This window comes from Schistocerca serialis, chromosome 6 (assembly GCF_023864345.2).
Source record: "Schistocerca serialis cubense isolate TAMUIC-IGC-003099 chromosome 6, iqSchSeri2.2, whole genome shotgun sequence".
Classification (NCBI taxonomy): Eukaryota; Metazoa; Arthropoda; class Insecta; order Orthoptera; family Acrididae; genus Schistocerca; species Schistocerca serialis.
This window is the reverse complement of record NC_064643.1, coordinates 482640839-482658564: the sequence shown is the minus strand read 5'-3', so window position 1 is coordinate 482658564 and position 17726 is coordinate 482640839. Positions and strand designations below refer to the sequence as shown.

General features: G+C 45.6%; 1 protein-coding gene across 1 annotated transcript in view; it reads right to left on the bottom strand.

Moving 5' to 3' along the window:
* The window catches only part of LOC126484944 (histone-lysine N-methyltransferase 2D-like), a 148045-nt gene extending 135850 nt beyond the window's left edge, over positions 1 to 12195 (bottom strand). Inside the window, exon 1 of the mRNA XM_050108544.1 lies at positions 11875 to 12195. Within this exon, the coding sequence (XP_049964501.1) occupies positions 11875 to 12195 (321 nt within the window). The remainder of the gene's footprint in view (positions 1 to 11874) is intronic.
* Positions 12196 to 17726: the final 5531 nt, after the last annotated feature.

Below are 17726 nucleotides of genomic sequence, written 5' to 3'. Positions count from 1 at the left end.
TGAATGCTCACCTTACCCTAATTTTAGCGTTTTTTGGTTTTTGTTTGTCTGTTTGGCTTTGATAACGCTTAAATTTGCAGTGAAGATCTCCTTGCTTACGTAGCAGTTTTCTAACTGAACTCTGACGGGTCTTTCCCATCCCTCACACCTTGCCCGGGACATACCTATTTAAAGCGCATTGTAAAATAGTCTTGGACTTTGTCCACTGATACTCAACGTTGTTAGCGCTGGAAATAAAATTTTAGTGCTCAGCGTTCAAGTAATTTGAAATCTTATATCAGAAGTCGAGCTATTGATGCAGTTCGTACCGTACGCAGCACGATTCGGTTACAAGTTATACAGTGGGTCCAATACACCATCTGCAGGTCGTGGTACATCACACCACACGAAAGCAGCAAAGCCTCACGTTCCGCTCATTTGTAACTTGAGACGGAAGCAGGCTACTTGAGACGGAAGCAGGCCACGTGTCAGCACCGTCTTTTACTTTCACTCATTTCTATTACACTTCGCGTAATGCACACTCATCAGTCATCTGCACTGCCCAGCTACGCAACAGACATAACAAACTTGAGTCTGGAGAAGGTGAAAGAGCAAGATGGCAAAGCAATGGAGAATATGGAACTGTGTTTGTGAAGAGCAGAGTTCAGTTGCGAGGCTGGGCGTATTCGCGTACATATTCTGCGATGGACCTGAAAAGTCTTGAATTTTTGTTGTTGTGATCGATTCAAGTTGGCAGAGGTATTGGAGCGTGGGCTGTTGGAATTATTAAACCACTCCATTGTACAGAACTTCCTTCTTATACCATCTCTCATTGGAGTTTGTTGGGTGTCCTCGCGCTGACTATACAAACTCGTTACGAATCGTGCGGCCCTTTTTGAATCTTCTCTGTCCCATTAAGACAGTTTCTCCAAAATTAACGCTGACAGATTTATGTTGTTAGTCCACTTTAAGCTGTGTCTTATTCCAGTGAATCATTCCAGAAAGTATACACAAACAAGAAGTTCTCCTGCGAGCCTTCTGTAAAGTTTGGAAGGTAGGAGGCGAGATACTGGCAGAAGTAAAGCTGTGAGTACCGGGCGTGAGTCGTGTTTCGGTAGCTCAGATGGTAGAGCACTTGCCCGCGAAAGGCAAAGGTCCCGAGTTCGAGACTCGGTCGGGCACACAGTTTTAATCTGCCAGTAAGTTTCAGTAGCAGTAACTAATAGATCCAGTTTATAAATGTATTTTGTGTCACCGTTGGTTTGTCTCCTAGAAATAAGAATCACATAGCGGCTGAAGAAAGCGGTTGCGACACAAAATATATTTTACCCTCCTGTAGCTGCAGTTTATTCACATTTCTCCTCTTGAGGGTCAGCTGTCAGTCCTCCCACCAACCACTGACGCTTTTCAAATCTTCCTGCACTATTTAACAAACAAATGAAAAATAAAATGCTCATATGGCATTACTGGCCGTTTGGTGCAAGTCTTTCCATTTGACGTCACTTCGGCGGCTGGCGCGTCTTCGTGATACAGGTGACGCGAAATGATTAGGACTACACAGATACCCTCCCCGAGCGAAGAAAATCTCCGACCCGGCCAGGAATCGAACCCACAGCCCTGCGATCTAGACAACGAACTGGGGACATTCGTTAACAGTTTTCTAACCACATGTCCTCCCTGTACAAAAGTGAGTAAATCAGCTAGTTACAGCGGTCAGTGGTAACGTAGTGTAAGCTACACCACTAATACGAGGTGGTCAGAAAGATCGATTGGAGAAATATTTTCTGGCGTTGAAATCAATTGTGAATCCTTCGCGATTTGTGCACGCTACCTAGATTCGACCACTGTCAAAGCGATTTAGCGAATTCGTCCGTAGGTCAGGGAGGTCGTAGACAATGTGTGATAAATATGAAAGGTGTCAAAGAAATGGACAAATTGCCGCTGATAAGGATTTGGCACAAGCGCTGTTAAGAGTAGCAGCCCATATCCTTATAGTATAATCAGATGGTCAGAAACCTCCATCGGAAAACTACATTGAAGCGCCAAAGAAACTGGTATAGACATACGCATTCAAATACAGAGTATGTAAGTAGGCAAAATACGGTGCTGCGGTCGGCAACGCCTACATAAGACAACAAGTGTCTGATACAGTTGTTAGATCGGTTACTGCTGCTACAATGGCAGGGTGTCAAGGTTTAAGTGGGTTTTAAAGTGGTGTTACAGTCGTTACACGAGAGATGGCACACAGCATCTCCGAGGTAGCGATGAAGTGGGAATTCTCCCGTACGACCATTTCACGAGCGTACCGTGAATATCACGAATCCGGTAGAACATCAAATCTCCGACATCGCTGCTGCCGGTAAAAGATCCTGCACGAACTGGACTGACGACGACTGAAGAGAATCGTTCAGCATGACAGAAGTGCAACCCCTCAGCAAATTTCTGCATATTTCAGTGCTGAGCTATCAACAAATGTTAGCGTGCCAAACATTCAACGAAATATCGCCGACGTAGGCTTTCGGAGCCGAAGGTCCACTCGTGTACCCTTTATGACTGCGCGACAAATTGCTTTACGCCTCGTCTGAGCCCGACATTGGACTGTTGATGACTGGAAACATATTGCCTGGTCGAACGAGTCTCGTTTCAAATTGTATCGAGCGGATGGACGTGTACGGGTAATGGAGACAACCTCATGAGTTTATGGACTCTGCGTGTCAGCAGGGAACTGTTCAAGTTGGTGAGGGCTCTGTAACGGCGTGAGGCGCCTGCGGTTGGAGTGATATGAGGCCCCTGATACGTTTAGATACGACTCTGACAAGTGACACGTATGTAAGTATCCTGTCTGATCACCTGCCTCCATTCACGTCCATCATACATTTCAACGGAATTGGGCAATTCCAGCAGGACAATGCGACATCCCACAGGTCCAGAATTGCTACAGAGTGGCTCCGGGACCACTCTTCTGAGTTTAAAAACTCTTGATGGCCACCAAACTCCCCAGACATGAATATTATTGATCGTATCTGGGATGTATTGCTACGTACTGTAGGATTCATGGTGTCAGTTCCCTCCAGCACTACTTCAGACATTAGTCGAGTCCATGCCACGTTGCGCTGTGGCACTTCTGCGTGCTCGGGTGGGGGTGGGGGGGAGCTACTCGATAAACGATATTTGGCAGGTGCACCAGTTTCTTTGGCACCTCACGATTTTGGCCAACTACCTCAGGATCAAAGGTTCCCACAAAAATTTAATGAACTTGCTCGGAATGTAGCTAGACACCGATACCTCGTGTTCACCTTCGTCTTATATTATGCGCTGACAGACTGGGTCAGACAAATGGAAATGAAATGAGCGTACGGCGTCGTTGTCCGGGAGGCCCCTATTCGGGGAAGTTCGGCCGCCAAGTGCTAGTCTTATTTCATTCGACGCCACATTGGGCGACTTGCGCACCGGTGATGAGGATGAAATGATGAGGAGGACTACACAACACCCAGTCCACAAGGGCAGAAAATCTCCAACCTGGACGGGAATCGAACCCGGGCCCACTTGCGTGGGAGGCGAGCACGTTACCACCCAGCTAAGCAGGCAGACTGGGTCAGACAGAATCAGAGTGTATGGCGTTCGGACGGATGGTTGCGGTATACAAACACGGTAGTGTTGTCATTAACTGCAAGGTTAGCAATAAAAAAGTGTGACTAATTTTGTAAAAGAATCTAAGAAGATCTGGTGAACAGGACGTGCCTGACTGTAGGAGAAATATGCAGGATGATAAAGCTGCCCCTACAGCTGTAGTTTTATGCAACACGCATTGTTGTTCTGGCCTACATACTCTCTCAATCGCTATACGCATACTATTAATCCTACAGTAGAAATCAACAGGAGCTTTCTTGTAGTAAATTTAATGTTTTCGCTGGAGGCCACGGTTTTCGAAGTATTCAAGAAAAACGTACAAATATGCCCTTCAAACGCACCTCCACACCCACACTTATCCCTCATCAGATTTCCAGTTTTATTCGTGGGGCACTCTCTCCTGCTACTGTACAAAAATTTTTGACTAGACACGAACTGTTTCCGATATTCGACCTTCTTTGGTCTCTATCGATTGGTCTGTTACCAACAACGTATTCAGCTGTTTCGTTAACGTCTTTTCTGAAGGTTACGCCAAAACTAATTACGTTGACAAATGATCCATAGTTAAAACTTGCAAGCGCAGTAGTTTCTGAAGTCAGAAGGCCTGACGAATACAATGATGTAAATGTTCCTTTTCCACAGTTAAAATTCTCAATATTGTTACATAAAATTTACACAAATGCCAGTTTTACAATTTGTAAGTGCTCGACTGAGCCGGTGACGTAATAATGCCACTCAAAGACAACTACGAGGACTAAAGAGGGCCCGCATCTCGTGGTCGTGCGGTAGCGTTCTCGCTTCCCACGCCCGGGTTCGATTCCCGGCGGGGTCAGGGATTTTCTCTACCTCGTGATGGCTGGGTGTTGTGTGCTGTCCTTAGGTTAGTTAGGTTTAAGTAGTTCTAAGTTCTAGGGGACTGATGACCATAGATGTTAAGTCCCATAGTGCTCAGAGCCATTTGAACCATTTTTATTTGACTAAAAAGAGGAAATAATTCGTGCAGTGGAAGGTGAGAATCCAATAAGCAACATACTATAAATTCTGTCAGGGGAGGCTAAATGCAGGAGTCAGGGTGAGTTTAAAGGCCACTTTTGTATTCATTCTTGAAGCGAGTGAGAGAATATGAAAATCTCGCATGTGGGTTTTAAAGGCCAGATATAACACTGCGTGTTGCATAAAACCACAGCGGTAGCGGCAGCTGAATCGCCCTGTATAGACATTGACGCTATATTACCAAGCCAACAATTGCACGGTCTCTGAACTATTTTTGTAATAGAATGAGCGAAACAAAAATATGTGTATTTAACCGCGTCGAGGCTGAACTAGAGACAGTGCGATTTTAGTAATCACAAATAGAACTGCACATAATTATCGTGAAGCATTCTAACAATGATCTACCAACAGCAAATCAGCGTATGCAGGGTGTTTCACAATTCCTATCACAGGCTTCTGCGAGTTGCAAGGGTGATTTACCACATAAAGTTTTGATAAGCAACACATGTTCGGATGTGAAATAAATTTGAGTATCGGATCAGTTTCAAATCTCCCGCTTCATGGTACGGACACAGCAGAGACAGTGAGCTGTGACCCGTTTGCTCTACTCGAGCCCTTGACCTTGACCTTGGCATGGGCAATGTTTCGAGTACTCGTCGTCGGGTTGTCTTCCACGTGTCATAGGGCGTCCTCTTCAAAGAGCTCCGTCCGTGTCCGTGGAGCACCACAGTCCTCCTTGAGGACGTACCGCAGCCGTTGTTGTAGTTCGACAAAAATGGTATGTGATGTCATCCACATCTGCACTGTATCTACAAATGTACTCCGTAAGCCACCTTGCGGTCATTGTCACATCCTCCTTTCCTGTTCCAGTCGCGAATAGTTCGCGGGAAGAACGACTGCCAGTAAGCTTCCGTGTGGGCTTGAACCTCTCTCTGTCCGCAGATCGTGTTCTAGCGGCTAACGTTGCTACCTCTGAATCACGGGGTCCCGGGTTCGATTCCCTGCCGGGTTGGAGATCTTTTCTGCCCGGGAACTGGGTGTTTGTGTCGTCCTCATCATTCGTGAAAGTAGCTAGATTGGGCCGTGTACAGATTTTTGCGTGTAGGGGTGTTGCAGTGAAGGCTGTGCTGAGAATCAGCTGTTAAGAAAATAATTCTATACGCCTCGCCTTTTACGAGCTAATTAGCAGCGAGGTTGGCCAAGCAGGCCGTTCCGCGCTCAGATTCAAGCAGTTCACCAGAGACGGTGTCGCCAAACGTCTTCTTCGGTTCGTTTCCTATAACCGAACAAGAACACGGCATAAATATTTAATATGCGACGTAAATTCGGATCGAATGCGAACCAAAGGCTATATAGTCTCGTGTATTACCATCTAACTGCGAGAACAACTAACACTAGTTGTATCTGGCGAGCTGCTTGAATTTGTGAGCGCAACGGTCTGATTGGCTAACTTGAACTGCCTCGGAAACGGCGCAACACATCGAATTTTTTTCTTAACAATTATTTCTCAGCGAAACCTACCATGCAACATACTTTAAGCTTTCACACTGTGTCTTATCGCCCTGTACTTATTGAGTCATCGAGGAAGGTACGGTCTCGGAACTTCAACAGTAAACCACACAGTGATGCACAACGCTTCCCTTGCAGAGTCTGCAACTGTAATTGGTTGATCATCTCTGTGACGCTTTCGCAGTTATTAAATGCACCTGTAACGAAAGCTGCTACTATTCTTTGAATTTTCTCTATTCCTCTATCAGTCGTATCACTCACGAAGTAATGAGTGCTATCGACAAGAGATGTCATACTGATTCCATAGTTTTAGATTTACAGAAGGCTTTACGCACACGAGACCTCTCATCAAATTGCGTGTCTATCGAGGAAAGCCTCAGTTGTACGACTGGTTTCGTGAGTTTCTGTCAGAAGCGTCACAGTTCGTAGTAATTAACGAGAACTCATCCATTAAAAGTCAAGGAAGCCTTATAGGCTCTTTGCTGTTCCTCATCTACATAAATGACATACGAGACAATACGGAGCAGCCCTCTTATATTGTTTTCAGCAATCATTTACCGTCTTGCAAAGTCATCAGATGTTCAAAAACAATTGCAAAATGATTAGGTAAGATATCTGCATGGTGCGAAAAGTGACAGTTGACACTAAATTATGAAGTCATCCAGATGAGCACTAAAAGAAATAAGCTAAATTTCGGTTACACGATAAAGCACACAAATCTAAAGGCTGCAAACATATCTAAATACTTAGAGGTTACAATTACGAGTAAATTAAATTGGAATGATTACGTAGATGCCGGCCGGAGTGGCCGAGCGGTTCTAGGCGCTACAGTCTGGAACCGCGAGACCGCTACGGTCGCAGGTTCGAATCCTGCCTCGGGCATGAATGTGTGTGATGTCCTTAGGTTAGTTAGGTTTAAGTAGTTCTAAGCTCTAGGGGACTGATGACCTCAGATGTTAAGTCCCATAGTGCTCGTAGCCATTTTTTTGATTACGTAGATGGAGCTGTGAGGGAGCAAACGAAAGACTGCGATTTATAGACAAAACGCTTAGAAAATGCAACAGGTCTACTAAAGAGAGTACTTACACTACGCTTGTCCGCCCTCTTTCGGAGGACTGCTGTGCCATGTCGGATCAGCATCAGATGGGACTGACGGTGGACATCGAAAAAGTTTAGAGAAGGGCAGATGGTTTTGCGTTATCGCCAAACAGGGGAGAGTGGACAATATATGTGAATTGGGGTGGCAACCATTACAACAAAGGTGTTTCGTTGCGGCAGGATCTTCTCGTGAAATTTCAATGACCAAGTTTCCCACAACTTGGTTCAAATGGCTCTAAGCACTATGGTACTTAACATCTGAGGTCATCAGTCCCCTAGACTTCAAAACTGCTGAAACCTAACTAACCTAAGGACATCACACACATCAATGCCCGTAGCAGCGCGGTTTCGGACTGAAGCGCCTTGAACCGTTCGGCCACAGCGGCCGGCACCAAGTTTCTCCTCCGATTGCGAAAATATTCTGTTGACGCCCAGCTAGATAGGGAGAAATGATCATAATGATAAAATAAGAGAAATCAGAGCTCGCACGGAAAGATTTAGAGTCGTTTTGCCCTCACTCCTTTCGAGAGTGGAACGGTGGAGAAACGGCTTGGAGGTTCGATGAACCCTCTGCCAGGCATTTAACTGTGAACTGCAGATTAATGATGTAGATTGAGATGTATCTGGTAGTGACCCCATATGACGACCAGCAGTCAAGTAGTGATCGAACGATTGTTTTGTAAACTGCCTTCTTCGTATATGGACTACACTTCCTGAAATTTCTTCCAATGAACCACAGTCTGGTATCTGCCATTACTGCGATTAGTTTTATGTGGTCAAATGGTTCAAATACCTTTGAGCACAAAGGAACTTAACATCTGAGATCATCAGTCCTCTAGAACTTAGAACTACTTAAACCTAACTAACCTAAGGACATCACATACATCCATGCCAGAGGCAGGATTCGAACCTGCGACCGTAGCGGTCTCGCGGTTCCAGACTGAATCGCCTAGAACCGCTCGGCCACAACGGCCGGCTTTATGTGGTCGTTCCACTTCAAATCACTTCGTACACATGCTCGTAGACAGTTTATGAAGTAACTGTTTCCATTATTGTTCTACAATCGTTTAATGCTGACGGCGCCCTCTTCTCATTTTGTGTGGGTACCGCGAAGCAGGAGATTTGAATGTGATACAATCTTCATTCTTTTTTTATATTCAGCGCTTCCGGACATAAGTTCGCTATCAAAACTTCAATTACAAAGCCGCTTTACAACCCATAGCAGCCTGTAATAGAGATTGTGGGAAGTTCGTAGAGAGTATCGGAGTAATTTGTTTGAAGCACTTTCAGAAATACACCAGTGGGATCGCTACTTGTGATATGTTATTTGCCGGCCACGGTGGTCTCGCGGTTCTAGGCGCGCAGTCCGGAACCGCGCGACTGCTACGGTCGCAGGTTCGAATCCTGCCTCGGGCATGGATGTGTGTGATGTCCTTATGTTAGTTAGGTTTAAGTAGTTCTAAGTTCTAGGGGACTGATGACCACGGCTGTTAAGTCCCATAGTGCTCAGAGCCATTTGAACCATTTGAATGTTATTTAGCGCACCCTCTACCTGCGCACTGCAGTGAAATTACAGGTGCTCTGCGGAAAAGTCTTGGCGTATGACTGAATTGTGAATTAACCCAAAGCTGAGTGACTGATCAACTGAATACGAATGAGATTCACACTCCCTACAAAACTGCGTAGGTCCAAACACTTTATTTGTAACAGATGAAGCGCAAGGTTCAGTTGAACGGTCCATCAACTAAAGAACGGTTTACAGTCGTACTAGCAGGGATAGGAGACCGCTAACTCCGGCCGTTCAGCAGTATGGGCACTCACACAAGTAATCCTACATTAGACACAATTACTGTCCGAAACTGAGAAGAACGCGTGCGACAAGAATGCGGCTGGGAGTCTTGTAATAATAATAGTTTTATTTGGCCGAAGGGCCTGGCGGACGTCTTTCAGTTGCATGCCACTTCAACGACTTGCCTGTCCATGCGAGTCTTGTGACGTGCTTTAGACAGAATAGTACGAGCCATTCTAAAATGTGTTCATAATTTCAGTCACATCAACATTGTAACTGTGGCTTGAGGAGATCTGAGTGACGTAAGTAGAATAAATCTTCCGGCAGGTTCGTCCGCACCCGAGTATTATGGAGACGCTTCTTAAAGTCAAATGGGAGTATGTGGACGAAAGACGACGTTCTTTTCCCAAAACTATATTGAGAAAATTTAGAGAACCGACGTTTGTGGCTGACTGTGAAACGTTTATACTGCCACCATAGTAAATTTCGCATAAGGGTCACAAAGGCAAGATAAGAGAAATTAGAGCTCGTACAGAAACATTTAGACAGTCGTTATTCCCTCGCATCTGCGATTCGAACAGGAAAGGGGATTACTACGAGCCGCATTCAGTAAGTAATGTAACACATTTTTCTGCTGAAAGCAGATTGGTTTTATTCGGGATTCCAGTACACCATATTATTCTCCACTAATCTGGCTACAAACCCTACTTTTCAACCTAATATCCGTTCAGTACGACGGCCTTGAGGCACCTTACTGGGGGGGCCTGTATGCCCGAATGGTAACACTACTGGCCCACACCGGAGCCAAGGTCGTGCTGCATCGATAACCTCCCCATCATCCACCTACTGCTTCTGCACAGTACATCTTTCATTGGGCCAAAGGGGTGGAAGTCGGAAGGTGCGATATCCGAGCCGTAGGGTGGTCAGGAAGAACGGTCCAATGGAGTTCTGTAAGCTGCTCTAAGGTGCGCAGACTTGTGAGGCCTTACATTATCACAGAGAAGGAGAAGTTCGTTTGCATTTTTGTGCAGATGGACACGCAGAAATCGTTTCTTCATTTTCCTGACGGTAGCACAATGCACTTCAGTGTGCTCGCTGCACCGAAAAAAGGACATCAGAGTAGCCTCTTCAGAGACCGAGAAGGCATTCCCCAAGACTTTACTGGCTGAGAGAGCGGCTTTGAACTTTTTCTTCGGAGGAAAGGTGGTGTGGTCTCCCTCCATAGACCGCCGTTTTGTTTCTTGTTCGAAATGATGAACCCATATTTGATCGCTTGTGACGATGTTTGACAAAAAATTGTCACGACGCGCCACCTTGTTCAGATGGGATAGATGCTTTGCCCAACGACTCACCGGGCTTTTGTTCACTGTCAGGTCTCCGTAGACATCTGTAAGTGCCTTTGAATATGTGCATGCTCTGGTTTTCCGGCAAAAGAAACTGAATGACATCTCTCTGCTTGGAACGTACCTCCGTTACAGACGCCATTTTGGAGGCAACGTACAGCGCCGCCACCGATTGGCAATTCATGAAACTATGGGGACTGAATTGAGAATATTCCACGATGTCCCCACACACATTCCGCTTTTTTCAGCCGAAACCTCCCAAAAAAGTGAGGGTTGCATTATTTATTGAACACCGCTTGTTGTAGTGATATATGGTACGCTCCGCCATTCACCGTATGATGGCTTTCGGGATTTTTATGTGAATGTAGATGCATATATCGACAAAATTCATTTGTGTGTAAATGTTGTCAGTAACTTCTGGCTCAATAATGCTTTAATATTGGTGATGTTCATGCGGCTACTGAAATGCGTTTTGCATAACGATACATACTTCGCTTCATTCATTTAAAACTGTGGCCATGGTAGGATTTTGCGCGCCCTTTTATTGCTTACGATAAGGCTGTCATGCCTATGCATCTGTCGCTAAAATTTTCCTTTTTATAACTGGTGCAGTATATATTGAACAAAACATACTGCGAGATGGTGCACAACAAACACAACGAGGTTGACAATGAAGTGCAGTAGTAAGGCAATATTTTTCTAAAGTCCAGTAACCAGGCCACGGGCAACCACGGGTCGGAAGGAAACAAACGGTCCCCCGAACACTACTCGCCGTTTTCAGACAAAATTCTCAACTGCCTGTTGTAGCTGATCCATTGGGGACCTAAATCAAAAGGCTGGAAACAGCTTTCGCCATCTGCACTTGGTCTGGCTATCTGACGATAGAGCTTTTACTCAACGACCTAGTGAACTGATCCATAGGAAAGCCCTGGATGGTCCCTTAGACAATATATGATTAAAGAACATCTCGGCGCCGGCCGAGGTAGCCAAGCGGTTCTAGGCGCTACAGTCTGGAACCGCGCGACCGCTACGGTCGCAGGTTCGAATCCTGCCTCGGGCATGGATGTATGTGATGTTCTTAGGTTAGTTAGGTTTAAGTAGTTCTAAGGTCTAGGGGACTGATGACCTCAGAAGTTAAGTCCCATAGTGCTCAGAGCCATTTGAACCATTTTTGACATCTCTGCTGTTGTTTACGCGTATTTGCTTCCCTTAATTTTGCACGATTGGCCAATTTCGTCCTTTCAGGCCATTCACAAGTGCTGGGGTACCAACATGTCGTACTATATCCGCTCACAAATTGTTGACATCTACTGCACTTGAGAATGGTCTGTAGGAACGAAACTGGCCAATCGTGCAAAATTAATCAAAGCAAATACTCGTAAAAAACAGACGACGAGGAACCAAAACAATGTCTTTAAAAATACACGGCTGAGGAGCCGCACGTGAAGATCAATTCATAATTTTTAAAAACGGTGCACGAGTTGTCGGTGGTGTACAGGTCGGTAGGGTCGCCGGCGGTAGTGAGGTACTCACCGCGGGCGAGGCGGCCGCGACGGCGGCGAGCAGCACGAGGTGCAGCAGCGAGACCTGGGGCGGCAGCGGCATCGTCGCTGGCGGAGGGTCGGGCCTCGACTGAGGATCCGGGTCACCCCAGCCGCAGCTCCAGCCGCCCGCTCGCCTCTCACATACGCGCGGCTCCCGGCTTTCTCCTGCCCCGGGCGCGGCCAAAGCGTCTTCACGCAATCGAAAGTCGCCTCGTCCGATGAGGAGGGGCGCCACGGCCGCTGCCAGCGGGCCGCTCTCCTCTCCGCCGCCAGCCTCCCTCCGAGGGTCGGTGACGTCATCAGCCCCCATCGCGTGGACAGCAGGCAGCTCAGAAGGCCTGCCGAGAGGTGAGGCGGGTGCCGGCAACCTCTCCTTCCCCTCGGCCCCTGGCGTCCTGTGGTAGCCAGATATTAGTGATACTGGATATCAGAAAAATATAATTGGTGATAGATAAATAACTCTACCACGATAGTTGTGAACTACACTATGTGATCAAAAGTATCCGGACAACTGGCTGAAAGTGACAAGTTCGTGGCGCCCTCCATCGGTAATGCTGAAATTCAGTATGGTGTTGGCCCACCCTTAGCCTTGATGACAGCTTCCACTCTCGCAGGCATACGTTCAGTCAGCTGCTGGAACGTTTGTTTGGGAACGGCAGCCAATTCTTCACGGAGTTCTCCACTGAGGAGAGTTATCTATGTCGGTCGGTAGGCGTGGCACGAAGTCGCCGTTCTAAAACATCCCAAAAGTGTTCTATAGGATTCAGGTCAGTATGCAGGCCAGTCAATTACAGGGATGTTATTGTCGTGTAACCACTCCGCCACAGGCCGTGCATTTTGAACAGATGCTCGATCGTGTTGAAAGATGCAGTCGCCATCCCCGAATTGCTCTTCACCAAAAACATCAATGTAGGCCTGTGCTGTGATAGTGCCACGCAAAACAACAAGGGATGCAAGCCCCCTCCATGAAAAACACGACCACGCCATAATACCACCGCCTCCGATTTTACTGTTGGCACTACACACGCTGGCAGATGACGCTCACCGGGCATTCGCCATACCCACACCCTGCCACATTATGTACCGTGATTCGTTATTCCACACAACGTTTTTCCACTGTTCAATCGCCCAATGTTTAGGCCCCAATGTTTACGCTCCTTTGGCATTTACAGGCTTGATGTGTGGCTTATGAGCAGCTGCTCGACCACGAAATACACGTTTTCTCACCTCCCGCCTTACTGTCATAGTACTTGCAGTGGATCGTGATGCAGTTCGTAATCCTGTGTGACGGTGTTTATAGATGTCTGCCTATTACACGGTACGACCCTTTTCAACTGTCGGCGGTCTTTGCCAGTCAACAGACTTTTGTGCTGTACGTGTCGCTTCATGTTTTCACTTCACTATCACATCGAAAACAGTGGACTTAGGGATGTTTAGGAGTGTGGAAATCTCGCGTACAGACGTATGACGCAAATGACACCCAGTCAGCTGACTCCGTTCGAAGTCCACGAGTTCCGCGGAGTGCCCCATTATGCTCTCTCACGACGTCTAATGACTACTGAGGTCGCTGATATGGAGTAGGTGGCAGCACAATGGACCTGATATGAAAAACGTATGTTTTGAGGGGTGTCCGCATACTTTTTATCACATGTATAGTTCATATCTATCGTGGTAGAAATATTTATTGTATCACCAATTATTACTTAATAGTTTTCTCTTTGGCGGCTGTTTGCTTCAGGCTATATTAGTCCACTGTTGTTAACCCGTCGGTTACATATTCTTCGTTCAGTTTCTACCATATTTTCTAACAACCTGCATCTACAATGCAGTCATTATGGCTGATACATTGAAATAAGAAGATGGGCCGGCCAGTGGAATTAACGCCAAAGAAGAAAGGTGCTATACTTGCTTATGTATCAGTTGGTCGAAGCACAAGAAAGATATCCTCTAAGATAGATTTTAATCAGTCCATAATTTAGAGGTTACTGAAGAAATATAAGGAGAAATGGACTATTGATCGTGAGAAACGCAGTCGTAGAAAAAGGCTGTCTGTCAAACAAGGAAGGGTGTTGAAAAGACTTTCTCTCATGGATCGTAGTCTGTCATAAGCTGAACTGAATCAAGACTGGGAAGATATGTGCGACGTCTCAGTAACCAGTAGAATTGTTACAAACCGACTGCTGAAAGTTGAACTCGCTACCCATTGACACAGAAAGAAGCCTTTGTTGACAAAAACAATAAAGTGGGCAATAGCACATATGACGCGGGCGCCAGAGATGTGGAGCAGAGTAAACTTTTCAGATGAGTTTAAATTTAATCTGCATGGCTCCGATGGCGAAGTGGTTGTGAGTCAGAGAGTACAGCATTTTCGCATTCGTGTGTAACACAGGACAGATGAATAAATGATACAGTTAATGTAAATGTTATATATCAGCATGCTTTAAATGAAGCTTATTACCTTAATAAGTCAGTGTGGAGATGTGTCCAGTTGCGTTTTCGAGGATGATTCTGCTCCTGGAGACGGAGCTTTGAAAGTAATTCCTGTGATCAATGTTTGTATCAAGCATGAAGCAGATGATGTTCCAGCTTAATTGTTACGCATTACTACATTTTAGATGCACATTTTCGTTAGAGAAGAGTTCAAATATTAGAATGGCATGGAAATAGCCCTGATCTGAATCTTACTTTGAACTGTTGGAAAGTTATGAGAAATGCTGTAGAAAATTAGAATCCATGGAATAGACAGGACCTGCTGGAGATTCTTATGCGTGTGTGGTTTTATCAACTGAGTGACGAATGCATTCACAAGTTTATCTATCAAAGTCTACACGGTACAAAGCGGTGATTAAGACACGTGGAGGACTCATCAAGTATTAAATGCCAACAGTGGATTCAGATGAGGTAACTATCTATGTACAAACACTAAAAAATACCAGAGTTATACGTAAAATTGATAGTCAATGTTTCTTCCGAGATTAACACTGATATTTCAGAAGAAAAAACATCAGATGACATATGCATTTCCACTCTGTTTCTTACGAAAACGTTAAAATGCAAGTAACAACTATTTTTATAGAAATCAAGAGAATAAAATAAAATTCATTCAGATTATTGTGTATATTTCCTTCCTATAGAAACAATGGCAAATCAGACCAGTTTACCTAAGATATTCAACCATTATAACAAAATTATTGAATCACAGAAGGTGATGCAGCAAATAATTCCACCACTGTGGTAGACTTCATTGTCATTATTGGGGGAGAGGGGTTCGTAGTTTTGTACCAGATCCACGCCCATTAGCCGCCTGCCTGTAATTTACGGGTTTTACGTGACACTGTGCATAGACATCTGGTGTCACAAGTCACCGCCTTTATCTGGACGCCGTCATCAGCTGGCTGGCAACTAGCCACAGAATGAATGGGGACGAGAACACCAGAACTAGACATTCCAAATCCTGACTTAATGGCATGCATCAGCCGCCACATCCTGAATAAATGGGAAAACAAACGGCAATATAGTTGACAATCCAATAAATTACGGACTGTCGAACACACAACCTAGTTCTGGAAGACATCGCCACAAAGCTCAAGAAGGAAAGGTATTGCCTTGTGTCATCTCAGAAATGGACACACCAAAACAACTCATGAATTTCTACTACAGCAAGAGGAACCCCAGCAGTGTGTCTGTGGAGAAACATTACCAGTTCGCCACATCCTCGTAGACTGTACAGCTACCCAAGTTCTAAGTCGTCAAATGGGCCTGGGACACCACCTATCAGAGGTACTAACGAACGATGAAACATATATAAGCCGTGTGCTACACTTCGTACGAAGGAGTAGATATTACAACGAGACGAAGTAAAACACTGTTACGTGTCGGCTTAGGGGCGGAGCTCGGAGGCTACGTCTCTGGTTACTGCCCAGTTCGTTCTATGCACCCAAACCTCTCACGGACAACAAAATATCTCTGCTTCTACCACTGAACATAAAATACCAGCTACACCACCCGTACCTCTCTCAAGAGGAAGACCGAAAACAGAAATTCATGGTGAATTTCCACTAACCAACCTGATGGTTGAAGACCTAAGAATAGGATGGCTTGAAGTTGAGCAAAATATGGGCCGCATTGGACCCCGGAAAGGTACATTGAAGTGTATGGAAGTGGCTTGGTGGTGCTGTCTCTATCGTCATGACTGTACCCTGGAGTGTAGGTGAGCAGCCAGCCGCTATACTAGCATCTGTCACTTTGACGGTGAGGAACTCTGCCGAAAGCTTGTACGTTCTAAACGATCAAGAGCTTCACAAACATACAAATGTTTCATAAACCTTCGCATCATTTGAACGTTTTCATCATGTTCCCTCATTTTCACAAACACGAATGTGTGTAGTCCAAAAGACATTGTTTGGCACGTAGCAAAAGGAGCATATATCTTTATTAGTCTTTCGTGTAACAGCTCTTAGGAAAAAAAATAAGCTTAGTCTCCTGGTTCCGAGACGTAGGGTGAGACAGAAGCAACAGTCTTTCTTCTTCTTCTTCTTCTTCTTCTTCTTCTTCTCCTCTCTCTCACCTTTCGTCTCTCTCCCTTTTCCCCTCTCTCTTTCTTCTTCTTCTTCCCTCACTTTCTCTTTCCGCCTCTCTCCCTTCTGCTTCCACCCCCCCCCCCCTCTCTCACTTCCTTTTTTTTTGTTGTCTACCAGTATACCTGATCCTATACTGCACTGTCAACAGTCTCAGACGAAAAGAACACATCCTGCCATTCACATTGCTAAGCACTGCATACAACCCTCTTACTGATGATATTGATCAGTCTGAATCCTAGCATAACGCTACCGAATGCATTTTCTCTCTTCCTTGAGAGGGATTTGGTGATGATTCTAAACAATGAATAACTACTCACGAAAAGCTTGTAAGAGGTTCATGCATGTGATCTGTTGTGTAGAGCCGGCCGGGATGCCCGAGCGGTTCTAGGCACTGCAGTCTGGAACCGCGCGATCGCTACGGTCGCAGGTTCGATCCTGCCTCGGGGATGGATGTGTGTGATGTCCTTAGGTTAGTTAGGTTTAAGTAGTTATAAGTTGTAGCGGACTGATGACCTTAGAATTTAAGTCCCATAGTGCTCAGCGCCATTTCAACCATTTTTTGAAAGACCTTTTAACATTTCTGATGAGTGTTTAGACGGTCTGACAGGCTGCTGACTGGCATTCTTTAATAAGATAAGGACATCACACAAATCCATGCCCGAGGCACGATTCGAACCTGCGACCGTAGCAGCAGCGCGGTTCTGGACTGAAGCGTGCAGAACCGCTTGGTCACAGCGGCGGGCAAAGGTCTTTCAGACGATGAGTAGACTCCAGGGACTCGAGCAGGAGATACGGCCTTCATCTAGAAGTCGGGATCATGGTTATGATAATGATGGTGGTGACGATGATTATGATATAAATCATTAAAATATGAATGCTACATATTGTGGGGCGCTAGGCCGCCTTACCAACCTTTCGAAGTCAGCAAAAACGAGATGAAGAAAACTGTGAATGAAGGAGCAAGGGGTGTAGAGTAATGCTACGTGCTTCACGAATTGTTGAACAGGCCGCTAGTCATGGTTCAGTGTTGTATCTTTGAAAGGTGGCTACACTGAGCCACTGCGCCAGAGATTGCGCCAAAGAGTATTATTAAGCCGCCTACACAGTGCCTGTTAAGAACTCGTAGAAGTCAGTGCTTGTCGAGAGCTCGTAGTAGTCAGTGCCTGTTAAGAACTCGTAGAAGTTAGTGCTTGTTAAGAGCTCGTGGTAGTCAGTGCTTGGAGAGAGCTCGTAGTAGTCAGTGCCTGTCGAGGTCTCGTGG